The sequence below is a fragment of the Acartia tonsa genome, chromosome 2 (assembly GCF_053477335.1).
Source record: "Acartia tonsa isolate MP-2025a chromosome 2, ASM5347733v1, whole genome shotgun sequence".
Classification (NCBI taxonomy): Eukaryota; Metazoa; Arthropoda; class Copepoda; order Calanoida; family Acartiidae; genus Acartia; species Acartia tonsa.
Genome location: NC_137261.1, coordinates 16,381,505 through 16,406,244, shown reverse-complemented (window position 1 = coordinate 16,406,244; position 24,740 = coordinate 16,381,505). Strand labels below are relative to the sequence as shown.

The window sequence follows — 24,740 nt, the reverse complement described above, 5'->3', positions numbered from 1 at the left end:
AAATATATAATTTCAGAAACACCAAAAAATGGGGGATCGAGGCCGCGATGCCTCTGAGGACCCTCCCACTCCTACTCCTAAAAAGAAAAGGTATGAAAGGGAAACAAGGCCTTATATTACTTATTTATTTAAAATCTTTTAAACTCAATATTTACAAACTCCATTCAATAAAGTTTTTCTTGCAAAAAAAGATTATTTACTTTTCAAATCAATGTTGCCATTTCAAAATATAGATATGAAATAGTTTAACTATAAACCCAGATCTAAAGTGTACAATCTACAAATTTTTCAACATTTTATATCAGAAACCAGTTTAAATTTCTTATTTTTAGAATGAGGTCTAAGTCCATCAAGAGAGTGAAGCTATCCCCTATGCAGTCGCGTATCAAGGAGGCAGTTACTTACCTTAAACCTCATCAAGATGCAATCTTTGAACTAACTACTGTCAAGGTGATATACCTATTTTTTATTATCCCCAGCACATTTTTATCTTCAAAAAAATAGCTAGAAATCTGCAATTGGCATATAATAACCGGCCACGGATCTAACGGGATAAGGCAATGGCCGATAAATTGATGTAATCCCCAATGATGTTACACAAAATTATCAATTCTGCAGATTACAATGAGTGGTTGAAATGTTTGGAAATTTAGCTTAATAAACCCAACTCATTAAAATTTAATAATGTCCCCAAAGTTGTTGAGCCAACAAATAAGAAAACTTTACTATAAAACTTTTGGAACTACTGTAATAAAAAGCCCAATGGTTACTTTATTACAAGGATTATATTTTAGGAAAGATTGAGTAAGGTATATGAGCTAATGTCAGCTGATATGAACTTATGATAAGGACATACAGACATCCTGTTACTTTATTAAAAGGATTATATTTTAGGAAAGATTGAGTAAGGTATATGAGCTAATGTCAGCTGATATGAACTTATGATAAGGACATACAGACATCCTGTTACTTTATTAAAAGGATTATATTTTAGGAAAGATTGAGTAAGGTAAATGAGCTAATGTCAGCTGATATGAACTTATGATAAGGACATACAGAAATCCTGTTACTTTATTATAAGGATTATTTGTTCCGGAAAGATTGAGTAAGGTATATGAGTTAATGTCAGCTGATATGAACTTATGAATAAGAACATACAGACATCCTGTTACTTTATTATAAGGATTATATGTTCAGGAAAGATTAAGTAAGGTATACGAGCTAATGTCAGCTGATATGGGTGATATTACAAGACTGTGGCCTCTCAAACTCATGAATAAGGATTCCAGGGTAAGGTTTCCATATTATTTTTAACTTCAAATCCAAGAAGCAGCTTATAGTTCCTAATAAAAAATGACGTCACACAATATGAATAACCAATGATAGGCCAGTATAAATTTTACCATCATTGGTAAATTAAATGTATAATGCGCTCTCATTGGTTATTTGTATTGTATGGCGTCATTTTTTTACTAGGCACTGTAAGCTGCTTCCAAATCCCAGCATTATGGGGATTGTAAAATTATGCAGCTGTTTATTTCAAAATACAAATACAAAAATTGGTTCTGTACAAAAAGTGGTCTCACTTGATTATTGAGTGTATGATATTCCCAACCTAACCCCCTGACTCCCATATCTTCTTTTTTTGAATTAAAATCAAATTTAATCTTTGGGGGGGGGGGAGGGGGAAGTTAATGATGGAAACTTTCTGATGAATTATGCCTTATACTTTAACAATATACGTTTAGTTGTTAAAAGTTACTTGATGTGGTCTTTTGATAATGAAATTCAGGGGTTAAATAAATAATAAAAAAATACTTTTTAATGATTCGCTTATTGGTTTTATTAGTACATGGATCTTACACCAGATTGTCAATTTTTGAATAATGTGAAACTTGTAGCCAGCTAAATTAATAATAAGGAATCTCCTCCTCTCCTACTGGATGAACAAACGTAACTGGACAAAGTGTCTCAAAATCAGCCATGTTACGCCAAAGAAATGAGTGATTATCTATATCTTTTATAAGGTTTTTTTTTCCCACTTCTCTCATCTCCCTCATTTTTTGACGTCATATGTCTGATTTTTTAGACACTTTGTCCAGTTACTGAACGAGCTGACCAATAAACGATGTCCATTGTCTACTTTAGCAAGTTAAATTTTGGAAAATTTTCCCCTGTCATAATATCCACGTTTATTCTACATCCATTGATTTACTACTTGTTGTAAATGGTTGTTGAATGTTTAGATAAGACGAGAGTTATCAGAGAAAGCCTCTGAAAAGCTTAGAAAAGGAGAAGATGAAGAGGGTCTGAAACTTTATAATCAAGCGCTTATGTACAGGTAAGAGTTGTATTCAGGTTGTACTATCAATTACGCGTTTATTAGTAGCGAAGTTACTTTATAATTCGAAATGTCCGTCTGTTTATCTTTTCCGGAATAATTTCTTGTTGCCCTAGAATTCATTGTTAGATGAATAGGATAACAGACTTGCTAAGCTTTCTAAACTGTACCTAACTGTTATAGGAATCGTCATCCAAAGCTTGAAAATTTTAACATGCCTTAATCAACGAGAAGAGCTACGTTACTCTAATTATAGAATATTATAGAAAGCTTTAACAGTTTATCTCTCTATCCCTGTGTTTGAAGACATTTAAAGGATGACATCATGTTCTTTCTATATTAGGTTACAGAACAATCCACTCTTTCGAATATTCAAAACTTATTTTCAATTTAAGATAATTTAGTAGCCCCTGTGGGCCTTTCAATAATCTTAATTGAATTAAAGTAAAGGAAGCACAGTTTTCAGGATAATTATCTTCACACGTAAAGTAAAACGTTATATTTATGTTTGTCCATATTTATGACGCTTAAGATCTCAGCAACCATTTAACCAATTAATCACTTGTTTTTAGGGAATGTACCTACTGGTCCCATGGTGGTTTACGCTTTTTCTTTTAATGTGGGACATGCTACCTCCCTAAGAAATTAAAGGGTCACAATCCAACCCCCAAAAATATCTACCAAAACCCACACCAACCCTTGGGAGGAAGCAGTAAAAAAACCTTCCCTTCTACCAAAAAATAACATATTTACTGTGGCGAATATTTTGTCCGGGTAAAATTATTTTGCGGATATGATGTAACTAAAGGGAAGTGGGTATGAAGAATAGAAATTAGGACAATATATCATATGAAATATTGTTCTTCAGAATCCTGATACCTCGTTCCTGAATTTCATAAAGATTGTATCTAGAGTTTAATTTTCGGTTGTTAAACAGCAACTCTATAACTAACTTTTAACATGTTATGTTACAGTGTCTTTTAAAACAAAAATTAGAATCCATGTTTAAACCAATACATTTGAAGTATTTATCAGAGATCTAATGGAATAAGACAATTGCCTATAAATTGGTAAACATTCCCAATGACGATACACAAAATTACCCCTTCTGTAGATCACAATTAATGGTTTAAAACTTTTGACACTCAACTTAATAACCCAACCTACTAAAATACAAGAGAACTCCTCAAAGTCTTTGAGTCAATTAATAAAAAACTTTGGGGTCTAGTGTAATAAACAGCCCATTGTCCCCTCTCTATTTGATTCATATTCTATTTTAGTTGTGGAAAAGGCATAGCTCAAACATTGGCCCGTCGTGCCACCCATTTCCTGTCCAGCGGTCAACTGAACCTGGCCCTGCGTGACCTGGCAGCTGCTCTGGAGTATGGTTGCCTCCAGACAGAACTTCTTGACCTACTTTTGTCTCATCACAAACATAAGAACTCGACTAAAAAGGTATGTGTTTTGATAATAGATTTTCTTCTATAGTGTCATGTTTGACGTCATAAAAATACATCTAAAAAGAAAGGATGAAAGGAGAAGTGAGAGAGAAAAAACATAAAAAAGAGATGGATTTGGACGTATTTTTATGACGTCACACATGACAATTTCCAGCGCTTCGCCAAAAGGGCATGTTATAGAGAAGCTGTACTGATATCAATCGTAGGAACAAATCAACTGAAATACATTTGTAATTTAAGTAAAAACTGTACTAGATAGTTTAATTTCACTAAATTGTAAGTGAAGTGGTTTATGAAAATTTCATGAAATGAAGCAACAATTCTGGTTCCAAGTTTTCTCCCTTTAATGGACACCTTGTACATCAAATAAGAGTGTTTTCTGTTCAAGCCAAACTGTGTAATTTTAAACAAGAACAGTAATATTTAAAAGCAGTGGCTGCAGCTGCAAAATTATTATAATATTGGTGATTATAAAAAAAAAACATTTGTATAGGATGTAAATATAATGATGGTATAATAAAAAAATAGTTTGTTTCCAGTGACCTGCAGTTAGTCGTATGATATTTAAGGAAGCTGTGGTTGCCGAGCCCTGTACATTACAAATAAACCTTTATGATTTATAATCTGTAGGATACAAAATAAAAAGGAACAAGGGTGTAAGATTATTTGTGCTTTACCTTACTGAATTTCACAAATATCTACATAAAATGCTAAACAATATAGTAGCTTCACTTCAAAAATGTATAATAACTGCAGCTTGAAAGTTGGCATGTAGTAAGGTATGGTTCTAATAAACAATTATTTCTTCTAAATTTTCCAATATTTTTTGGTAGCGCAGTTGACTCATTATACATGTCTATCCGTCAATCCGATAATGGTTTCTATGCGGATTCTCTTTCAAAATAAAACTTTTTGAAAATTAAATGATCTTTTTAAAACATTCTGTTATAATAATTTATATCTGTGGTTAATTTTAAAAATTTCAAGATTATTATTATTTATGCATAATGCTTGCATTTATAAATTGCATAGAAACAACTCAAGGAATAATAGAAATCATAGAAAAATGTTTCAAAGTATCTAAATGGGTTTAAATTTGAGACTTAGTCACGGCTGCCGAGCCCTGAAAGAAATGCAGGCTTTATTTAATGGTATTGCACTAGAAGAAATGTATTTTTTTTTCTAAAAGTAACATAACCATCAAAAGACGATTTTTTCTTAATTTCCTTTTATCATTTTTATGTTGGAATATTTTTTGTTTTTAGAGTAGTTTTGTTGCGAAAAAAAAATTAAAAGTAAATATGAAAGCATTGCAAAAAAAGATCTAAAGAAAGTGATAAGATAAAATTATGACTCTACAGTAAATTATTAATAATAGTGTATCAATATGTTTAATTTCAAGGATATTATCATACCCCACACACAGTCATAGCATCAGGGAGGGAGGGGACATTGACCTGTTTATTACACTAGTCCCCAAAGTTTTAATTACGTTTTTTTTATTTGTTGGTTCAAAAGCTTTGGGAACTTCAATGAATTTTGATTGGTTTGTTCATTAGGTTGATTGTCTAAACGTTTCAACCATTAATTATGATATGCAGAACGGTTATTTTGTGTATTATCACTGGGGATGTATTCCATGGGCCATTGTCTTATCCCTTTAGATCCCTGCATATAATAAACACAAGTGTATATGAAATATAAGATATCACATAAAACAGCAGAGAAATGTGACCTTTTCAACTATTAATAACAAACTACAAGTTTATTCAGTATTGTTAGATTACAAAACTATACTTTCTTTATATTTAGAGGCTTTACAAAATGACTTGATTTTAACACCAACCATCTTCAAACTGTTTGAACTTTATTAATGTTTAAATATTTTTTGGAAAGCAACCTACCAAATGCAAATAGCTTTAGACCTGCCCTGGTGCAACGTAATGCATGCCTTGATTGATTTTTAGCATAAAATGATCTAATAGAAAAAACTTTTGAATTATAAAAACACTAGAATAGCAAAAAACCCACAATCACTTGCACAATAATAATATTAGGGTTGCCAATTTCTTGCCAATTTTTAGGTTCATTTTTGGCAGCATTTTATCTCTCTTTCGCTCTCACTCTAACTATCTCTATATCTTATTTCCTTTCATGGTATCTCTCCAGGGAGAGAGGGGACAATGGGTTGTTTTTTTACACTAGTCCCCAAAGTTTTATGATAATATTTTCTTACTTGCTGAATTAAGAACTTTAGGGACTTTAGTGAGTTTAGATTTGGTTGGTTGATTAAGTTCAATGTTCAAGTGTTTCAACCACTAATTTTAATCTACTGAATTAATAATTTTGTGTATTAATATTTGTGATGTACATCAATTTAACGGCCTTGTCTTATCCCTTTAGATCCCTGGTATATAACCCTCTCTCTCTTTTATCTGTCTTTCTCGCTATTTCTTTCTTCATTATGACTTTTTATTTCTTTTCTATTCATGAGTTTGGAACCTTGGTTAACACTATTAGACTATAAGGCTATGCTTTGAATACCAATTTTGTATTATCTGAAACAAAAATCTATACTGTGGAGGATTAATTGGTCATTTTGCCAACTAAATAATTAGTTTCTCTTATCCAGGGAGGGAGGGGACAGTGAATGTTAAATCTACAACTCCTTCTTCTCTTCGTTCTCATGTATTTATCCCCAAGGATCTAAAGGTATGAGACAAATAATTGATGTACATCCCCAATGATGATACACAAAATTTTCCCTTCTATATATCATAATTAGTGCTTGAAACATTTGAACAATAATCGTAATGAATCAACCAATCAAATTCACTTAAGTCTACAAAGTTGTTAAGCCAACGAATAGGTAAACGTTATAAAACTTCTGGAGACTAATAATCAGTCCAATGTCCCCTTCCTCTCTGTTTTATCACTGCTAAATGCTAAATTTTTCAAGAATTTGGAGAAAGATTAATCTATACTCCATTGACCTATACCTGAATTCTTGGTCTTATCCTGGTGTAATTAATTTTATTCATGGTCGTTCTCCTAATTTCTCATAACCAAATTGTTTTAAATGTTGTCCTAAATAACATTGTGGCAAATTTATTAAATATATGAAAATCTTTTTTTTTTATAAATCTATGTATGGTAAAAAGTGCCAAGGCTTTTATTTTTATGCATACAAATTTCAGGACCCATATGATTGTTTGTAGTAGTGCATATACTCAACAAATAGGGTTAGTCCCTGTGTTTATCATTACTTATTATGTTTTAAACAAATTATGACAACGAGATCCAAAAGCTTTCACGTCGCGGCGTGATGAAACGATTTTTGATGAAAACTTATTTTCTAGTTATCAACTAACTATTTTTAAAACAACCATGCAACAAACCTAAATATCATTTTCGAATTACTTTTTTTTACAAGCATGAAAATTTCTAAAGTGATTTTGGACACCTGCTTATTTCAGGACATATAATTGATGATAGCAAAATTGAGTTTTGCATCAGGGTAATGTTCATGTTAGTAGGGATCTTTAGCCGCGACTTTTTCTAATTTTATTTTTAAATTACTGAAATGCGGTGATAACAAAATAATATTATTAGGTCCTTGATATATTATTTATATATTAATTAAGTATTATTTTATGTTGGTTAAATGTAATTTTAAGAAGTGGTTTCTCTAATTTAACCGTGTAAATATGTTTTTATGTGTAAAGCTAAATCACATGACTGTATTTTGTTCCTGGGATCTAAATGGATAAGGCAATGGCCGATCAATTGATGTACATCCCCAATGATGATACACAAAACTACCCTTCTGTTGATAAGAATTAATGGTTGCTACGTTTGAATACTCAACTTAATGAATCAACTAATCAAAATTAACTAAAGTCCCCACAGTCGTAAAGCTAAAGAATATGAACACGTTATTATAAAACTTTGGGGACTAGTGTAATAAACAGCCCATAATCCCCTCTCTCTCTGATTTTGTTCAGACCCCAAAAATTGATTAACTGATTTGCTAAAAATGCGGCAAAATCAAGCCGCCAAAAATGGCGGCTGGTTAACTATCTCTTCAAGCTGTGCGCCTGTTTATTATGTGCAATAATTTTGCATGTAAATTTTTTTCTTTGACCACATAATTCAAAACAGTAATTTTAGTCATTTTTTACAAACTGAAAAATAAGGAAAAATTCATGATATAAACTGATCAAAATAGTTACATAAATATCAAAACATTTTAGTAGAAATGCTACTCTATAATTCACTTTGTCCATAAGTCAGTCTATAGGAAATTGGGGGAATTGTGTCTTTCTCAGCAGCTGTTTAATAAACACTGCTGATTTTTTGTCAAGATTTTACTTACCAAAGAACATGACTTGTCACATTTTACTTCGTTCATTGGTCATGCTAAATAGGACATTGATATAAAAATATCTAATTTTATATAAAGGAAATGTAATTTTTAATCATTTTCTTTTAAATTACCACTTTTATATTTAGTATGGAGAGAAATACAAGTGGGCGGAGAATATCAAAGAATATCTAGACATAGTAGCAGTGCTAACTCTTGTTTATATTTAGTATGGAGAGAAATACAAGTGGGCGGAGAATATCAAGGAATATTTAGACATAGTAGCAGTGCTAACTCTTGTTTATATTTAGTATGGAGAGAAATACAAGTGGGCGGAGAATATCAAGGAATATCTAGACATAGTAGCAGTGCTAACTCTTGTTTATATTTAGTATGGAGAGAAATACAAGTGGGCGGAGAATATCAAGGAATATCTAGACATAGTAGCAGTGCTAACTCTTGTTTATATTTAGTATGGAGAGAAATACAAGTGGGAGAATATCAAAGAATATTTAGACATAGTAGCAGTGCTAACTCTTGTTTATATTTAGTATGGAGAGAAATACAAGTGGGCGGAGAATATCAAGGAATATCTAGACATAGTAGCAGTGCTAACTCTTGTTTATATTTAGTATGGAGAGAAATACAAGTGGGAGAATATCAAGGAATATCTAGACATAGTAGCAGTGCTAACTCTTGTTTATATTTAGTATGGAGAGAAATACAAGTGGGCGGAGAATATCAAGGAATATCTAGACATAGTAGCAGTGCTAACTCTTGTTTATATTTAGTATGGAGAGAAATACAAGTGGGCGGAGAATATCAAGGAGTATCTGGACATAGTAGCAGTGCTAACTCTTGTTTATATTTAGTATGGAGAGAAATACAAGTGGGCGGAGAATATCAAGGAATATCTGGACACAGCTGCCGAACTAAAGAAAAACAAAACAGATCCAAAGAAAATGAATAAGATTCTTGAAGATATTGTTACTAGGTAGTTTGATAACATTTTTGACAAAAATAATAGAATGTAAAAATCCACCAAAATAGAGATTTTCATTGAATTTAGTTTAAATTATATTAATTCTAATACCTTAAGGTACTATTGAGTAAACTCTGACAGTCAGTCCTTAATGGATAGTAAATTTGTAGTTTATTTTGGCATCCAATCAATTTTAAACTATGCATTAAGATTACTGTAACAGTTGTCTACAATTTAAAATATTTTATGGATGTTTAGAAACTTGTTATTTTAGTATTGAGACAGCGGCCAAGGAGGCCAATGTAGATCAGAATATGGAGGTTGAAGAACTTGCTGTTCCAATTATCAAAGGTAATATTGACGAACAGATAGATAATTGGAAACTGTATAGAAATGGATAAATTATCACTTGGATCTTACACTGAAATTTTATTTAGAGTTCCATATTAGCTAGCTATGATATTCACGTAAATTCTCTATCCATTTTTATAGATACTTTTGTGTTACACAAGGACGTCTGGGGGAAGGTTAAAGAAGTGATTACCCCCCCTCCACCACTCCTTCTAAAAGACTTTTTGGTGTAAATATGTTTAAATTTAACCCCTCCCCCACCCCCCTAAATATATCACCTTGAAAGATTCATTGACACCAAAAAAAAACACTTAAACCTCAAATTTTTGTATCCATTGGTTCCTACCGCTTCCTCAAATTTTTGTTTCCGTTGGTTCCAACCGCTTCATTTTACAAATCAGGCAAATAAATGAATTATTTCCCAAAAATATGGGGTTTAATCCCAACCTCTCTCCCTCCAAATTAAAAAGAAAAACAACGGAAGGAAGTATAATTACCCCCTTCCAAAACTTTAATTTGTACCATACCCTCCCCCTAAAAACATATTTAAAAGCTTGGACGTCCTTGGTAATTATTTAACCTTTGCACCTTATATTTAGCTCTAATTCTTTAGTCATTTAGGCTTAAAACGATAGGAAAGAGATAAATTAAAGTAAGCATATCCTTCACAAGTAACTCGCCCCTTCTAGTATGAAAAAGACAATAAATTATAAAATTTCACCTAAGCACTTTAAATTTTACTAATGCACTAACATACAACAATGATGACAACATACATTGTTGCCAAGTATAAAGGAGCAACAAAGTAAATGATTATTAAGAAAGTTAAACGGACGATTGGACAAAGTATGTAATGAAAAAATGATTAATCTTTCTTGAGTATTGTCAAAAGCCTATCATATATGTATATGTATGTAGAAGCCGAAAAGAATTAGACGAAGCCCATTTTGTTCCGAATTTGTATCACTTTTGAAAAGTGCGACTCCAGTTACGTCATATTTTTCTTTCCCGAAAAAGGGAAGGGGGGAAGAAAATCTCTTCAAAAGAGATGGGGAAAACCCCCTTTTCTCTCATCTCTTTTTTCTTCCCCCCTTCCCTTTTTTTTTCTTTCCCCCTTCCCTTTTTCGGGAAAGAAAAATATGACGTAACTGGAGTCGCACTTTTCAAAAGTGATACAAATTCGGAACAAAATGGGCTTCGTCAAGAATTACAATTTTTCATATGAATAAGATATTATGACAGAACATTTAATGATGTTCTAGCTCAGATCAGGAAGGGAGGCGACATTTGGCTGTTCATTACACTAGCCTCCAAAGTTTTATGACAACTTTTTCTTATTCCTTAGCTTAACATCTTTGGGGACTTTTGTGAATTTCGATTTTTTGATTCATTAAGTGGAGTGTTCAAACTTTCTAACTTCCAAATTGTTATCTACAGAAGGGGTAATTTAGTGTATCATCTTTGGGAATGTAAATCAGTTGTCTTGTCCCTTCAGATCCCTGTAAATAACGAACAGAGAAATAAAAAAATTAGGAGTAGTTTTGCTACTAAAAATTATTGTGACCTGAATAAGTGAAATTTAAGCAAAATATTTAGGAAAATTCCTGTACTTTATATCTTTTTACTTTATCTAGCCTCTAGTTGATATTAAAGAGCAAAGCTCATTATAAGTTTTATGTTCAGTATGTCGTGCATCCCTAAGTATAATTAAAATTAAGCTTTAATTTTTCAGAGATTAGACAATGACCGATAAATTGATGTACATCTCAAATGATTATACACAAAATTACCCCTTCTGTAGCGTAAATAAGTAGTAATTCACTAAAGTCCCCAAAGTTGTTATCCCAACAAATGAGAAAATGATATTATAAAACTTTTGGGACTAGTAAAGTGAACAGCCCATTCTACCCTCTCTCTGTGCTAATTATTAGTATAAAAAGAATAAGACCTATGAATTAGATCCAAATGCACTAAAACCTAACTAATGCCGACAACAAATCTTTTTAATTGCACGACCTTTATATGGCAGTAATACCTGTTCCACCAATCACCCAACCGACAAATTTTATCTACAATTATTTCAAAAACAGATCTATGGTATAGATGTATATACAGATAACTACTTTCCTCCCTTTTTCAATGACCTTATTCGTATGCTAGGAAATTGTTTTATGCTACTTGGCTGTGCCAATACACATCCCACAATTGCAATTGTTTGCTTTTCAATAACCCAATTGAGAGTCGACAAAAGGACAATGCGACAGGGAGATACAGTTAGTTAACCCTTTCCCTCTCTAGTGTTTTACTCTAATGTTTTAATCATAATAGTCCTTGTAAACCTCTTGTATGAATTTTTCAGAAAAGAATCCGCTGATACCAGCAATGAGCGAGGCGATTGCCATCTCCTTTGATAGTGAGAAAGGAAGAACTTTAAAAGCAAGAAGAGATATTAAAGTAAGTAAACGCGTGCTTTCCTGGGCAAGCGCAGAACCCCTAACCCATTATTTAAATATAAAATGAAAATAAAGTGGAGTTGGAGTTTGTTTCCTATGCCCAACCCCTGATCGAGGAACCTATGAGGCCTGTATTGAAGCCCTACTCCCTATATAACCTAATCGAAACTGACCCAAAGTAGATACAAACACATAGATAACTCTACCCCACGTTCCTCCCTTTTTGGATTAAATTCAAAATGAAGAAAGATGGTTTCTGTGCTGGACTAAGCACTTTTAAAGAAACCATCAAGGAAAGTTATATCTAAATAATACAGTTAGAGTTGAATCCATTTTTATAGAAGCAGAAATATTATATATGATTACGGTTTTGACCCTCAAAAAAACGAAATCTACCGTTCCACTTTCCCCTCACTTGGTGATGATATCATCAACGCCGATACCATTCCACTTTCAATAGAGGCGAAACTGGAATGGTACATTTATGCTTACATCATAAACATTGATTTCCTTATTTAAATCAACATAATAGTAATGGTATATTCTAGTTATTTTTATTTTACATAAAAAAATTTTAATTAGTATTTTATACATTCCTACAATTAACATAATTTAAAAATAGTATGTATGATTTCAATTATGTTGATGTTAAAAGTGTAAACCACCATTCCAGTTTTGCCTCTCTTGAAAGTGGAATGGTACATTTCAAAAATCGTATCGGCATTGATGATATCATCACCAAGAGAGGCAAAATTGGAATGGTAGATTACAAAAATCATATCGGCGTTGATGATATCATCACCAAGAGATGGGAAAGTGGAATGGTAGATTACGTTTTTAGAGGGTCAAAACCGTAATCATAGATTATATTTCTGCTTCTATAAAAATGGATTCAACTCTCTAACTGTAATACGCAGTATAAACAATAATTAAAATCAAATTTTTAAACAGGAATATCAACACATACCCAATTATCTATACATTAATTATAAGTGATGTCTAATATGTAATGTTTAAATATACCTCATATCTATAAGCAATAAATAAGTATAAACTTAAATACCAGCCATATAGGTGAAATTTATGTAATAATACATCTGTAAATCATGTTATGATTATAGATTTGCTACTAATGAGTAAGAACATAAACGATTACAATTAATTAAAATTTCTAAGAACTTGTAGAATATTTTAGTAAAATTTTTAGGTTAATGCAAAACAATGAAGCTAGCCTTGATAACAAATGAAGTGCAGATTTTATATGCCAAGCATCTCTATATATAAACAACTTTCCAATATGGATTCGAAACCAAGTAATATCTGTTGATTAGAACTATTTCTAAGGCATACTGAAAGTCATGTGTAGCATCAAATTACAGTCAATTGTTCTTGAATATTAAAATAAAATCATAAAATTAATACCAGTTGGGTTAGCACGGGCATTCGGCCCTTCGGTGCTAACAAACTGGTTCATTCTAATATCCTCAGAAATTTGTCTATAACATGATGCGATAAATAACTTTCGTTCCATTCTGATTTTATTAACTCTAAAAAAAATTCAAGACGCATTACTATTCTGTAATCACGTCCGTTTGTCAATTTTACAGATCATATCGTTCACTATTTATTTACAAATGTATAAGTATTTAATTGACAATGCTTTTTCTGAAATAATATTAGGTTGTTATACCTGTGTTCATTAAAAGTAATTTCTCTATATGCATTAATTTTTTTTCTAGTAACCTATGGTCGTGTTTGTCCTAGTTGATAAAAAAACCTTGCTCTAAAAAAACTAGCTTAGTCACTATTCCATACATTTTTACAGGTGATCCATAACTTCAACATGTTACTATAATAGCTGAATTTCTTATATTTGCAAAAAGACACAATTTATAAGGTGTTTAGTAATAAAAATTGGAATGGCCTGATTTTCATGCGGTTCTAATGATCTGATGATTATAGTAAAACAATAGAGCGGGTAAGCATTTAAATAACTTTAGCTAGCTGACGAAAAAGGTCCCCAACAGGGGGATACAGGTAGTGGTCTAGTTATATATCTATACTATAAATTTATTATCTGATGATTAAATAAACATTGCAGAAGTGATGACACACCATTTTTAAACAGTGCACAAATTAAATGACCGAACGTGTCAAGTATTTTAGGACAACATATTTTTCACTTGAAAATGCCGGGCTGCAAATTGTAGTTGCATTAAGATAGATTCATAACTACCTTTATAGCTCAAGACGCAAATAAATCAAAGGTAAATTTGACTTTAGCTGAAAGTCGAACACAACTTTTTTTTAATCAAGTCCAGATTTAGGTTTTTCAGGTTCATTAATATAGCTACCTACAGCAAACTATCGTCCTATTATATACGGAAGTAAGCGGTTTTTTGTTTGAAGCTTAATATCTCCATAATGGGATGGTTTTAAGCTATTTTAAAGCCCATATGGATACAGAGTCCTTAGATGCTAAAGGCGCACCACTAGTAATTTTAAATCATACCCTAACCTTTCAAAACTTTTGATGATTCTGTTCTTATTTTTAACTTGGATGTCTAAATGTTTCAATATCATTTCAACGGACAATTAAAAGGAAAATATAATCCCAAAGTCTTGTAAGTTTACTTAATGATAGTTAAATGTCAGTTATATTTTAATTGTATAGTAGCTGCGCTGCTAAAAAGTATGTTTCTATTGTAAAATCTCATTTCTGCAATTTTAGGATGGATTGTTTTACTCTAATTCTCAATGCTAGGTCAAAATAAGGAGCTAAATTTCTTTAGAAACATATTTTTAGAATTTAATTAGCACATTTAGGGCCAGTTTTGCACAGTTGATATACTGATAATTGGTTTAAAAACACGTCAGAAATTTACAAAAAGAATAAACAAGAATTATGACTTTTTAAATTGCGAAGCAACGTATTATTTCTTTGTTACCTAATCCTTATAATAAAGTAAAAGTATGTTTGTCTAGCTGTGTGTCTGTTTGTCTGTACCGAATGATCTCGGTAACCGCTGAACTGATCGGATTCTCCTTAAAAGGGTAACTTGTTATAGGTCCCGGGAAGGTTCATAACTATTTTGGAGTTAGGGTACCACCACCCTCCTAAGAGAAATCACAATAAACCGAAATAGAGACTCCTACCTAACATTGGTATGTATCGTATAGACTTGAACAAAAAAACATTTAAAGTGCTACTAGAGGCCTCTAGGGGCCTAGCCCCTAGTTATAAATATATCAATAACAAAACAGATGGAAATAAAGAAATATGATTTTTTGACAGAAGACCCTCTTAATTAATCTTTAAAAAATACACACAGGTACAATCCTTGTAATAAAGTAACAGGATATTTGTCTGTCTGTACAAAAAGATCTGAACCGGTAACAGGGTAGCTTCTCAATAGACCTGTGAGTTTATAACTTTTTTGGGGGACGCACCACCACCTCTCGGAAAAATTAAACCTCTTCCCCAAAGAAATAATTTTTTAAAACTAAAATTATGAGGGGCTGGCGAACCCCCTCCCCCCAAATAAATCTCTCCCCCACCCCAAAATAAAGATTTAATCTAACATATAAAATCTATGGAAAAAAATATTCATAAGATATAATTATGTTCTTTTTTTTCTTTTTTAGGCAGGTGAACTGTTGTGTGTAGATTCTCCAATTAGTTCTCTCTTGTGTCCAGAGAATGTGGAGCTGGTCAGCCAATATTGTAATCACTGCTTCAAGAAAACTAAGGCTCCTCTACCTTGTGAGGTAAGCAAAATCAGGGATCTAAAGGGATAAGACAATGGCCTATAAATTGATGTACATCTCTAATAATATCATACAAAATAACTCTTCTGTATTTAGATTACAATTCGTGGTTAAAATGTTTGGACACTCACATTAATCAACCAACCAATCAAAATTTAGTATAAGTCCCCAAAATTGTTAAATCAACAAAAAGGACAACCTTAATATAAAACTTTGGGGACTAGTGTAATAAACAGCCCTATGTCTCCTCCTTTCCTGAATCAAAATTGAAATCCAGTTTATCCATAAGAATTGATGTGAAAATTTACAAGGATACTTCGACAGGGGAAAATTATCGTCCATTAGGTTGCTATTTCTCTTGTTATTTATTGAATTTACCTAGAACCTAATATATAGATAAATAACTTTATTAGTTAGATATTCATTTCAATAAGGGCTTTGCGTTATTTCTTAATTTAATTTAAGATTGATAATGGAACCTTATTTCAGAATTGCTGTGTTGTATCTTTTTGTTCCAAAGAATGTTCTAAAATTGCACAAGATACTTATCATAAGTAAGGTTCTTTTTTTTATTGAATTGAAAAAAGTATTTTAAGTACATTTTGTTCTGAGTAGTCCCGCAGGGGTTAGGATTAGGAGAATTCAACCCCTTCCCCCTGTTATTTTCAATAAATTTTCAAAACAAAAAGGATGGTTGAGTGCTTGATAGGCACTTTGAGGGAAAGCATCAAAGTCAAATGCACATTAGTTTTCTTTTAATATTCAAAGTACTGTTTAATTAATATTTTTAAAGGTATGAATGTCAAATGAGGCTGTACGAGATATTTCCAGGAGAGGACAGTGAAATGTTTAGCCTGTTTATGGCTCTCCGTTCAATTACCCAGAAACCACTTCAGTTCTTCAGAGAAAGCAAAGACGACATAGAAAAGTATTTGGATCTAAGCAACCCTGTACATCCACTGCCAGTCAGGGCTTATTTGAGCACTGATTACAAGGCTCTGGTCAATCTTCAAACACATATTGATGATTTGGATGAAGATATTGCCCTGAAACATTATATTCTAGCGGTGTTTTTCTACAGGAGCCTCCAGTTTGCAGGATACTTTGGCACCCCAGGTATAATTAGAATTTGTAGTTTTGTAAATTCAGATTAGTTTATCAAAATCAAATCAAATTGGTCAAGTTGTTGAATAAATGCAACTTTAAGCCAACATTAAATTCATAGTTATTAGCTTAATTAACAACAAACAAATACATAACTAAAGGATGTTAAAAAAATAACCGATCGCTCACAATTGAACCACCATAAGTACTTCAAATCTTGGAGATATACCCCATAATGTTTAGAGTTTTTGATGGGGCATGTAAAGACCTTTCTTTAGACACCTTAACAAGGTTTCCAACTTAATCTATGCCAATTTGACATAAAAAAGCCTTCCCGTCCAACCTTAAGGCATCACGGCTCTGTCTATTCCTAGTTCTGATCATTGCAAGGTCTTTCTTTTTGATGCCAAATTGGCTAAGATTGTTTTAGAAACCTTGTTAAGGTGTCAAAAGAAAGGTCTTTACATGCCCCATCAAAAACTCCAAACATTATTAGGTCTATCTACAAGACTTTAAGTACTTATGGTGGTTCAAATGGTGAGCGATTTGTTTATAAAAAAAACAAATTTGTAATAAAATATGCACTTTCGGCGTAGGGCAAATTTCTCTGCAAGGGCTAGGTCTTAAGCTCTAGGGCTCTGGAAGGGTGAGTAGATTCAAAATTTATTATTGTTTTCTCATTGCCATTGCTTGGGCATGAATTGTATTATTTTTTATTAGTTTTGGACCAAAACTGTCAGGTTTATATTGAAAAAAGCGAAGCGATTGGTTTTTATTTTAACACCCTTTATCATTTAATTAAACCTAAAAAACTGTTTCCATAGTGATAATACATGATTTAAATCTTTTAAATTAATAGTAATGTTCATACTTCAGGAAGACCAGGAGGAGGCTTTATGAAAAAAGTGGAACCTTTGCAGGACCAAGAACTTTACATGCTCAGAGTTATCCATCAAATCATCAATGTCCAATCTTTCAACACTCATTCCATCAGAGAGTTGACTGAAAACTTTACCTGGGAAAAAATTGGTATCTCCATCAACCCCAGCTTGGCTTTGGTTAATCACAGCTGTGATCCTAATACTATCAGGTGTAATCTGAACAAGAACACAATTCTAGTTGCAGGACAGCACATTAAACAAGGAGAGGAAATTACAGATTCATATCATGTTCATTTTAAGAATGTAGTTTTATCTCAGAGGCAGTATCACACTTTAAAATATTACATGTTTGAGTGTGAGTGTCCAGCCTGTGCACAAAACTGGCCGCTTGAAGATCAAATCCCTGATGAACTGCCCAGGATTCCTAACATGGAAACTGAAGCATATTTTAAGAAGAGAACAGGTGACAAGAAAGATATTGTTAAAGGAATTATTGATGCAAGAAGACATGTTGAGGGTCTAATGGCAAAACAAGACCATGAGGCCACTTTACTTGCCTATGGACCACTATGTGAACAACTTGAAATACATGTTAGAAAGCCACATATTTACTATCTGCAGGCAAGGTCAGGTATAGCTCATTGTTTATGGAACATGTTCTGCAGACAAAAATCAAAAGAAGATGAATTTGAAGACACAGATGATGTTACTGGAAGAGATCATGCTGTCAAAATTTATCAATCAGACTTTATGGAAAAATCAACTGAGAAAAAGAGTCTTGTCATGATTAATGGAGAGATGGTTTGGCCAGTAAAGAATGATCCTGAAAAAGATGCTAAAGATGAGGAAAAGAGAAGAATTCTAGAGGCAACAAAACAGGCTCTGATGAATACAACAGCAAATCTTGGTTCTGTGAAAGCTGATCATCAAGCCATGAAAGATACCATCAAATCTATGAAAGATATTGCATGGGAACATGCTCACATGGGTAAGGTTGGTGATTTAAATCATATTATTACTGATGAGGAGTTTGCTGAGCTTGTGAAACAAAAAGAAACAGAGAATGAGATGATTAAAAGTGAACTAGCAAAGTTTGAAGAAGAGATGAAAAAAGTAGAAAGTGAAGTCAAAGCCAGGAGAGAAAAAGAGAGAGAAGAGCTAGATAAGAAGAGGGAACTGGAGAAAAAGCTTAGAGAGGAAGAAAAAGAAAAGGCAATTGCTGAAAAAATGAAACAATATAAAGAAGATGAGGCTAAGAGGAAAGAGGAAAGGGCAAATAGAGAAATGGAAAAGAAAAAAAGAATCGAGGCTGAACACAAGAAAAAGGCTGAAAGAGAAACTAAAAGGCTTGAAGAAGCTCTCAAGAGAAGGAAGGAGGAGCTAAAACAAGAGGAAGATGAATTAGAAAAACTTCTTGCTATGGTAGAGGCTGAAGATTCTATAAATGTTGATAAAAGTGTTGATCTTAATGTAGAACCTTTAAATAATGAAGCTGGAAATGGACAAGAAAGTGCAGAAATACTGTCAAAGGAAGAAACCCCAACTAAAATAAAAAATGATATAAATACAAAGAATCATTCAGTAAACACACCTAAAGAAGAAAATAAGGTGCTGACTTCTAAATCAAATAATTCTAATGAATCAGACAAAAATTCTGTCTGGGCTGCAATTAGAGAACTAAAAGAATCTGCTTTGGATTTAGGAGGTATTGAGTTTACTACTTCTAATGAAAAACAAGCTGAAACTAATGAAGTTGTTACTGAGGATGCTTTTGATTTGTTTATCAAAGATATTAAAGCAAAAGCAGAACTTGCAAAGAAAGTTGCAATGGCTAAACCTAAGGAAGTTATGAATGAGAATAAATCAACTACAATAACTGATTCTAATATTAGAGAATCTAATAAATCTGACAACATGGTGGTTAATGGAACTAATGAAGAACACAATGATATGAAATCTAACACAAATGGAATAGCAGAGCATGACAAGGAAAATAAAAAGCCTGATGAAATAAAAGAAAATGATAAGCCTGCTGAACCCTTTGATTATGTAGCTTGGAAGAAAAACATGGAAAGATTTTATAAAGAAGAAAATGAGGCAGAAATGAGAGCAGAAGCAGCAGATCAAGCTTATCTAATGCAATTGAAACAGATTATAAATGAAAGAATTGTCAAGTACATTGCTGAATCCAAGGTGAATGATGTAAATGATGGACCATTGTTCAAGCCTAAACCAAAGCCTAAAAAGGTTAAGTCTGACAAGGATGAAATGACTAACCTTAAACATAAGGAAAAAGAAAGAAAGAGAAAGAAGAAAGAGGAGAAATTTAAAGAAAGTGAGGATAAAATGAAAGATGTTGCACTTAAAGCTGCTAAAATTGACAAAGTTGTAAATTATGCAGATCAAGAAATTTTTCGTATGAGAGAACTGATCACAAACCTTCTTCAAAGATCAAAGCTTAATGATAAAGAAGTAGAGGATCTCAATCTAGATGAAATTGTAGCTCAGGCTCGTGTTGATACAGTTGATAATGCATCTAGCAATGACCAATCTAAGCATTGGACTGAGGAGGACAATAACAAATGGCCGAATCAAAATAAAAAGCAAGATTTTTCAAATGCTCTAACTGTGCTCAGAAATTCTGCTATTAGCAATATTGATGCTGAAAAATTAAAAACTTCAATAACTGCTGTTAAAGAGGCAAAACCTGAAACAAAAAAGACAGTTGTGGTTAAAGATACAACCAAAACTATCAAAGAAAAGGAAGCACTAGTAAATAATAATGTTTCCAAACCCTCTATTGATATTTTAAAGAATGGAAACACAAAGCATTTACCAAAACCTACAGAAAGTGCACCTACAAATGTATCCACCAATAACATAGAACCTAAAGCCAATACACAACAATCAAATATTCCTAAAATAATTTCTAAAGATAAACCTGCTGAAACCAATAAATCTCAAAATGGCATCAAATCCAGCAATGATACTTTAAAGAAAACAGAACACACTGATATTATAAACTCAACTGTTAATTCTAAAACTCAAGAGAAAGCAGTAAAACAAACCACAGGAATGTTGTTTTCAACAAAGAACAACATCACAGAGGATAAGAAGCCAAATGATCCTAAAGTTAGTGCAGCTACTCAAGAGAAAAAGCAAGACATTTTACCTGTCACAGAAATAAAAGAAAAATCTCAATCTACTCCTGCTTCCAAATCTGCTATTTCTAATGGAAATGGGACTGTGAACAACAGTGATAAGCAGAAACCAGAGGTGAAAAGTCCAGAAAAGCCAAAAGATAATATTAAAACATCTGAAAGTAAAGATAATAATCAAACTTCAGCACCGAAAGAAAATAAGACAATTAAAGTTACACAAGAAGTAACTAATAAAGAAACAGAGCCTGAATCCAAAAATAAAAAGAATTATGAGATTAAAAAAGTTGCAACAGAAAAGATTGTTATTCCAACACCTGTTAAAGAAAAAAGCATTCCCAAACAAGAAGAAACCACTCCAATCAAAGAAAATTATTCAATATCTAAAGAGCCAACTCAAAATATTGTCATTGTCAAGAAATTTACACAAACTCCTAACAAGCAGAGTTTAGACAATATCAAAGAACATACACAAAATGGCAAGGAAACTAAAGCAGCTTTAATTAATAAACATGATAATACTATAAACAAAAATAAAGTTAAACCAAGGGATGAAGATAAAACAAATAATCAACCCAATGGAAGACCTGTAACAAAGATAGTTTTCAATGAACAAAAAGATGAAACAACAAACCAAAAATCAACAGAAAGCCTAAAACTAACAGCTTCCAAGCCTGAAAGTAAACTTCAATTGAATCAAACTAATAAGGAAGAAAAATTGAACCAAAAACCTACAGAAAATGTAAAACCTTTAGAGCCTAAAACTGGAATTAAGATTGAAAATAAAATACCTAAGGCTGAATTAACAGCAATCAAAGAAGAAGTCAAGATAGAACCTACAAAAACTGAACATGTGAATGAAAAGCCTAACCAGAACAGTGGCATTAAAATCAATGGAGATGAAACTACAAAAGCTGTTGATACAGTGAAACCAGTTGAAATTTTAAAGGTAGAAAACAAAGTTCTTACTAAACCTCCTCAGAATGGAGTGACAGCAGTAGGAGTATCCCCAAAAGTTGATAAGAAAATAAATGTACCTAAAGTTCCAGTACCCAGTTCACCAATTCCAAAAGCCAAACAATCCATTCCTGAGTCACCTAAAATTGATAGAAGAATTACTTCTCCTTCCCCAGTAAGATCCCAGAAAGTTAATACATCTGTGGAACCTCAGCCACAGAAGGTTCCAGACTCCCCCAAAGCTGGGGGCGTGTTTGTAGTCACCCCATTTACATTTGCTCCTCCGCCACAGCAACAAATGAGAAGGCCACCCCCGCCAAATTTTAAGCCACCCCCTCCACCCTCTATGAAGCCACCTCCACCTCCCCCATTATTTTAAATTTAAAATAAATCACCAAACAAAACAAAAATTAGATGTAGTTCTTGTAAATTTCATAGTGTAAATAAAAATATGCAAATTTTAACTAGAAGTCAGAAAAGAGACTATATGAAAAAAAATATAAAATTCTATATCTTATCATGAACGTTTACTAATACCAATGAATGATTATTGATTATGCTTACATTTTCATTATTGTAAATCATATTTTCATCTAATCATTTTGTTAATTTTTTTCTATAATATTTTATAACATTTTAGTGCTTGAAAATTGATTTTGCATAAATTGATATATTTAACAAATATTTTATCTTCTTTATTTATTTAGAATTTAAAGTGTGTTCTGTGAAGCTTAGCTTTCATCTCTATATCTGTCTGTCCATCTGCCACTCAGAGCTACATACTTTTACTATAAATTGTTTTCTGTTTACTGTTTTATATTCAAAAGTTTGTCAGCTGATTATTTTTGCTTCTTAAAGGAATCCTGCAAGAAAAAACACGCTTTAACTGCTGAAAGACTACCACAAGTAGACCCAATATACCAAATTTAAAGCCTTCAGCTTGAATATCAAAGAAGTTCTAGGCATTTCAAAATAGCATTTTATGTACAATGAAAATTTTGAAAGATTTCCATAGCTTATAAAAGAAAAAACAATATTAAATTACGTCGCCTAGACACAATTATAACCTTATCTTTGTAAGAGACTTAGATTCCCGGTAACTGATTACATTTTTACAATAAAAACTATATGTTTCATAGTCAAAATCTATGATAAAAAATTCGATTTAAATTGCATTTGTAAACGAAAATCATAGCGGAAACAAAGGGGGAAACTAATACATGCTCAGCTGTGATTATTTGTTCAGCTGATTCAGCCTTCTGATTGGCTACAATACACTCAGTACAACGCAAGTTAAACTTATTTTTTTATGATTTTGACTATAAAAATGGGTATTATAAGCTTATAATTTGGTTTCTAGACCACGTAGTTTAATATCAAAATTTCTAACTTTAGAAATGAATTTCTTTCAAAATTTCCATTGAATATAAAATGTCATTTCAAAATGCCTAGAAATGTTTTGCTATTGAAGCTGAAGGCTTCAAATTTGGGGTATTGGGTCTACTTGTGGTAGTCTTTCAGCAGTTAAAGCGTGGTATTTCTTGCAGGCTTCCTTTAAGGAAGATAATTATCTATGTCTAACAAGTAATCCTTATAATAAAGTGACAGGATGCTTTAATGTTTGTTTGTACCAAAGGATATTGCAACCGCTGAACCTATATTGTTCTCCTTTACAGGGTAGATTCTCATAGGTGGACTATTTTTGGGGAGGGTACCATCACCCAAAAAAATTACCCCCACCCAATTTTTTCTTTTTAAATCTAAAATAAAATTGGGTTATCTAGTTCAACTACCCCCTCTTGGAGTGCTCCTAGAGTCCTCTAAGAGGCCTCTAGGAGCGTAGCCGCAAGAATGATTATATTTTGCTAATGGAATATTGTTAGGGGCAATTTTTAATGATGCTAATTAAAGATTACCCTTGTGCTAATGTTCTCAAGTGCTAAACAAACACCTTGAATAGACAGATGATTATGTATTCTGCCTAGTAGACTTTTGAAAAGTATGGATGTGTTGTAAATGTTATTTACTTTTGCATTGCATTGGAATCGCAAGACGTTATTCGTTTGAAATATTATGTCAATTTAATGGCTCTGTATTTAAAGGTGTAGAGAAAAGTAGAAAATATTTTTAACCATCCCAGGACCAATGAAAAACTATCTAGATATAATAATTCAATCGGTTTGGAACTATCTATTTATATAATAGTGGTGTTGCCCCTTTGAGGCTTCTCCACCACCCTTATAAGTTTTTATTAAGAAAACAAATCTTTTTAAGTGCAGAGTATATTTTCTAAATTATAAGAATATAGCTTAAAATCACCGCAGATCCAGATGGTATATTTCCTGAATAGTAGAGCTCAATCGGTTCAGCTGTTAGCGAGATTTTAAGTTTTAGACAGACGAATAGAATAAGACATCATAATTCTTTCTTTTTTAAATGATTTTAAAAAAGGGTTTAGTTTGACAGCTCTTTTAATACATTCCTAAAATTTATATAAAATCCAATATCCATATATTTATATATCTAATAATAGTGGCACACCCTCTTTACCCCTGCAAATAACATATTAAAATCTTACTTCTTATTTAAATTGAACCCCTCTTTCTATCAGATTAATAAATAATGTTGGATTCTAAAGTCTTTTGTCGACTGCGAAAATAATATCAATAATTACAGAATATGATAAAAGTCCCTCCACAGATTATGACGTCATACGATAAAATAGCCAATGAGAGGCCAACATAAATTTTATACTAATCATCTTCTAATTACTTTATTATAATATGACGCTTTTCTAAAAATATCATTTATTAGCTTAGACGACAGTGTCAAACATCTGAAATTCCGAATGACAACAACGTTGGACCAGACCTTCATATTAAGTCCCAAGGCACTAACATCGCAACTATGGCAGACAACCAA

The 24,740-nt window shown here is 32.3% G+C and overlaps 1 protein-coding gene across 4 annotated transcripts; it reads left to right on the top strand.

Moving 5' to 3' along the window:
* On the top strand, window positions 1-22,500 carry LOC145305712 (uncharacterized). 4 transcript variants are annotated; one of them, XM_080147471.1, is made up of 13 exons: window positions 1-90; window positions 333-450; window positions 995-1,009; window positions 1,213-1,290; window positions 2,247-2,341; window positions 3,622-3,796; window positions 9,037-9,158; window positions 9,421-9,497; window positions 11,857-11,951; window positions 15,596-15,718; window positions 16,208-16,272; window positions 16,512-16,834; window positions 17,699-22,500. In XM_080147471.1, the coding sequence occupies exons 1-13, from the start codon at window positions 29-31 to the stop codon at window positions 22,195-22,197; spliced, it is 5,847 nt and encodes a 1,948-aa protein (XP_080003597.1). In that variant the 5' UTR covers window positions 1-28; the 3' UTR covers window positions 22,198-22,500. The 4 variants fall into 4 exon arrangements, with proteins under 4 accessions (XP_080003597.1, XP_080003574.1, XP_080003587.1 ...); XM_080147448.1 differs by lacking the exon at window positions 995-1,009 and adding an exon at window positions 895-909; XM_080147461.1 differs by lacking the exon at window positions 995-1,009 and adding an exon at window positions 795-809.
* Window positions 22,501-24,740: the final 2,240 nt, after the last annotated feature.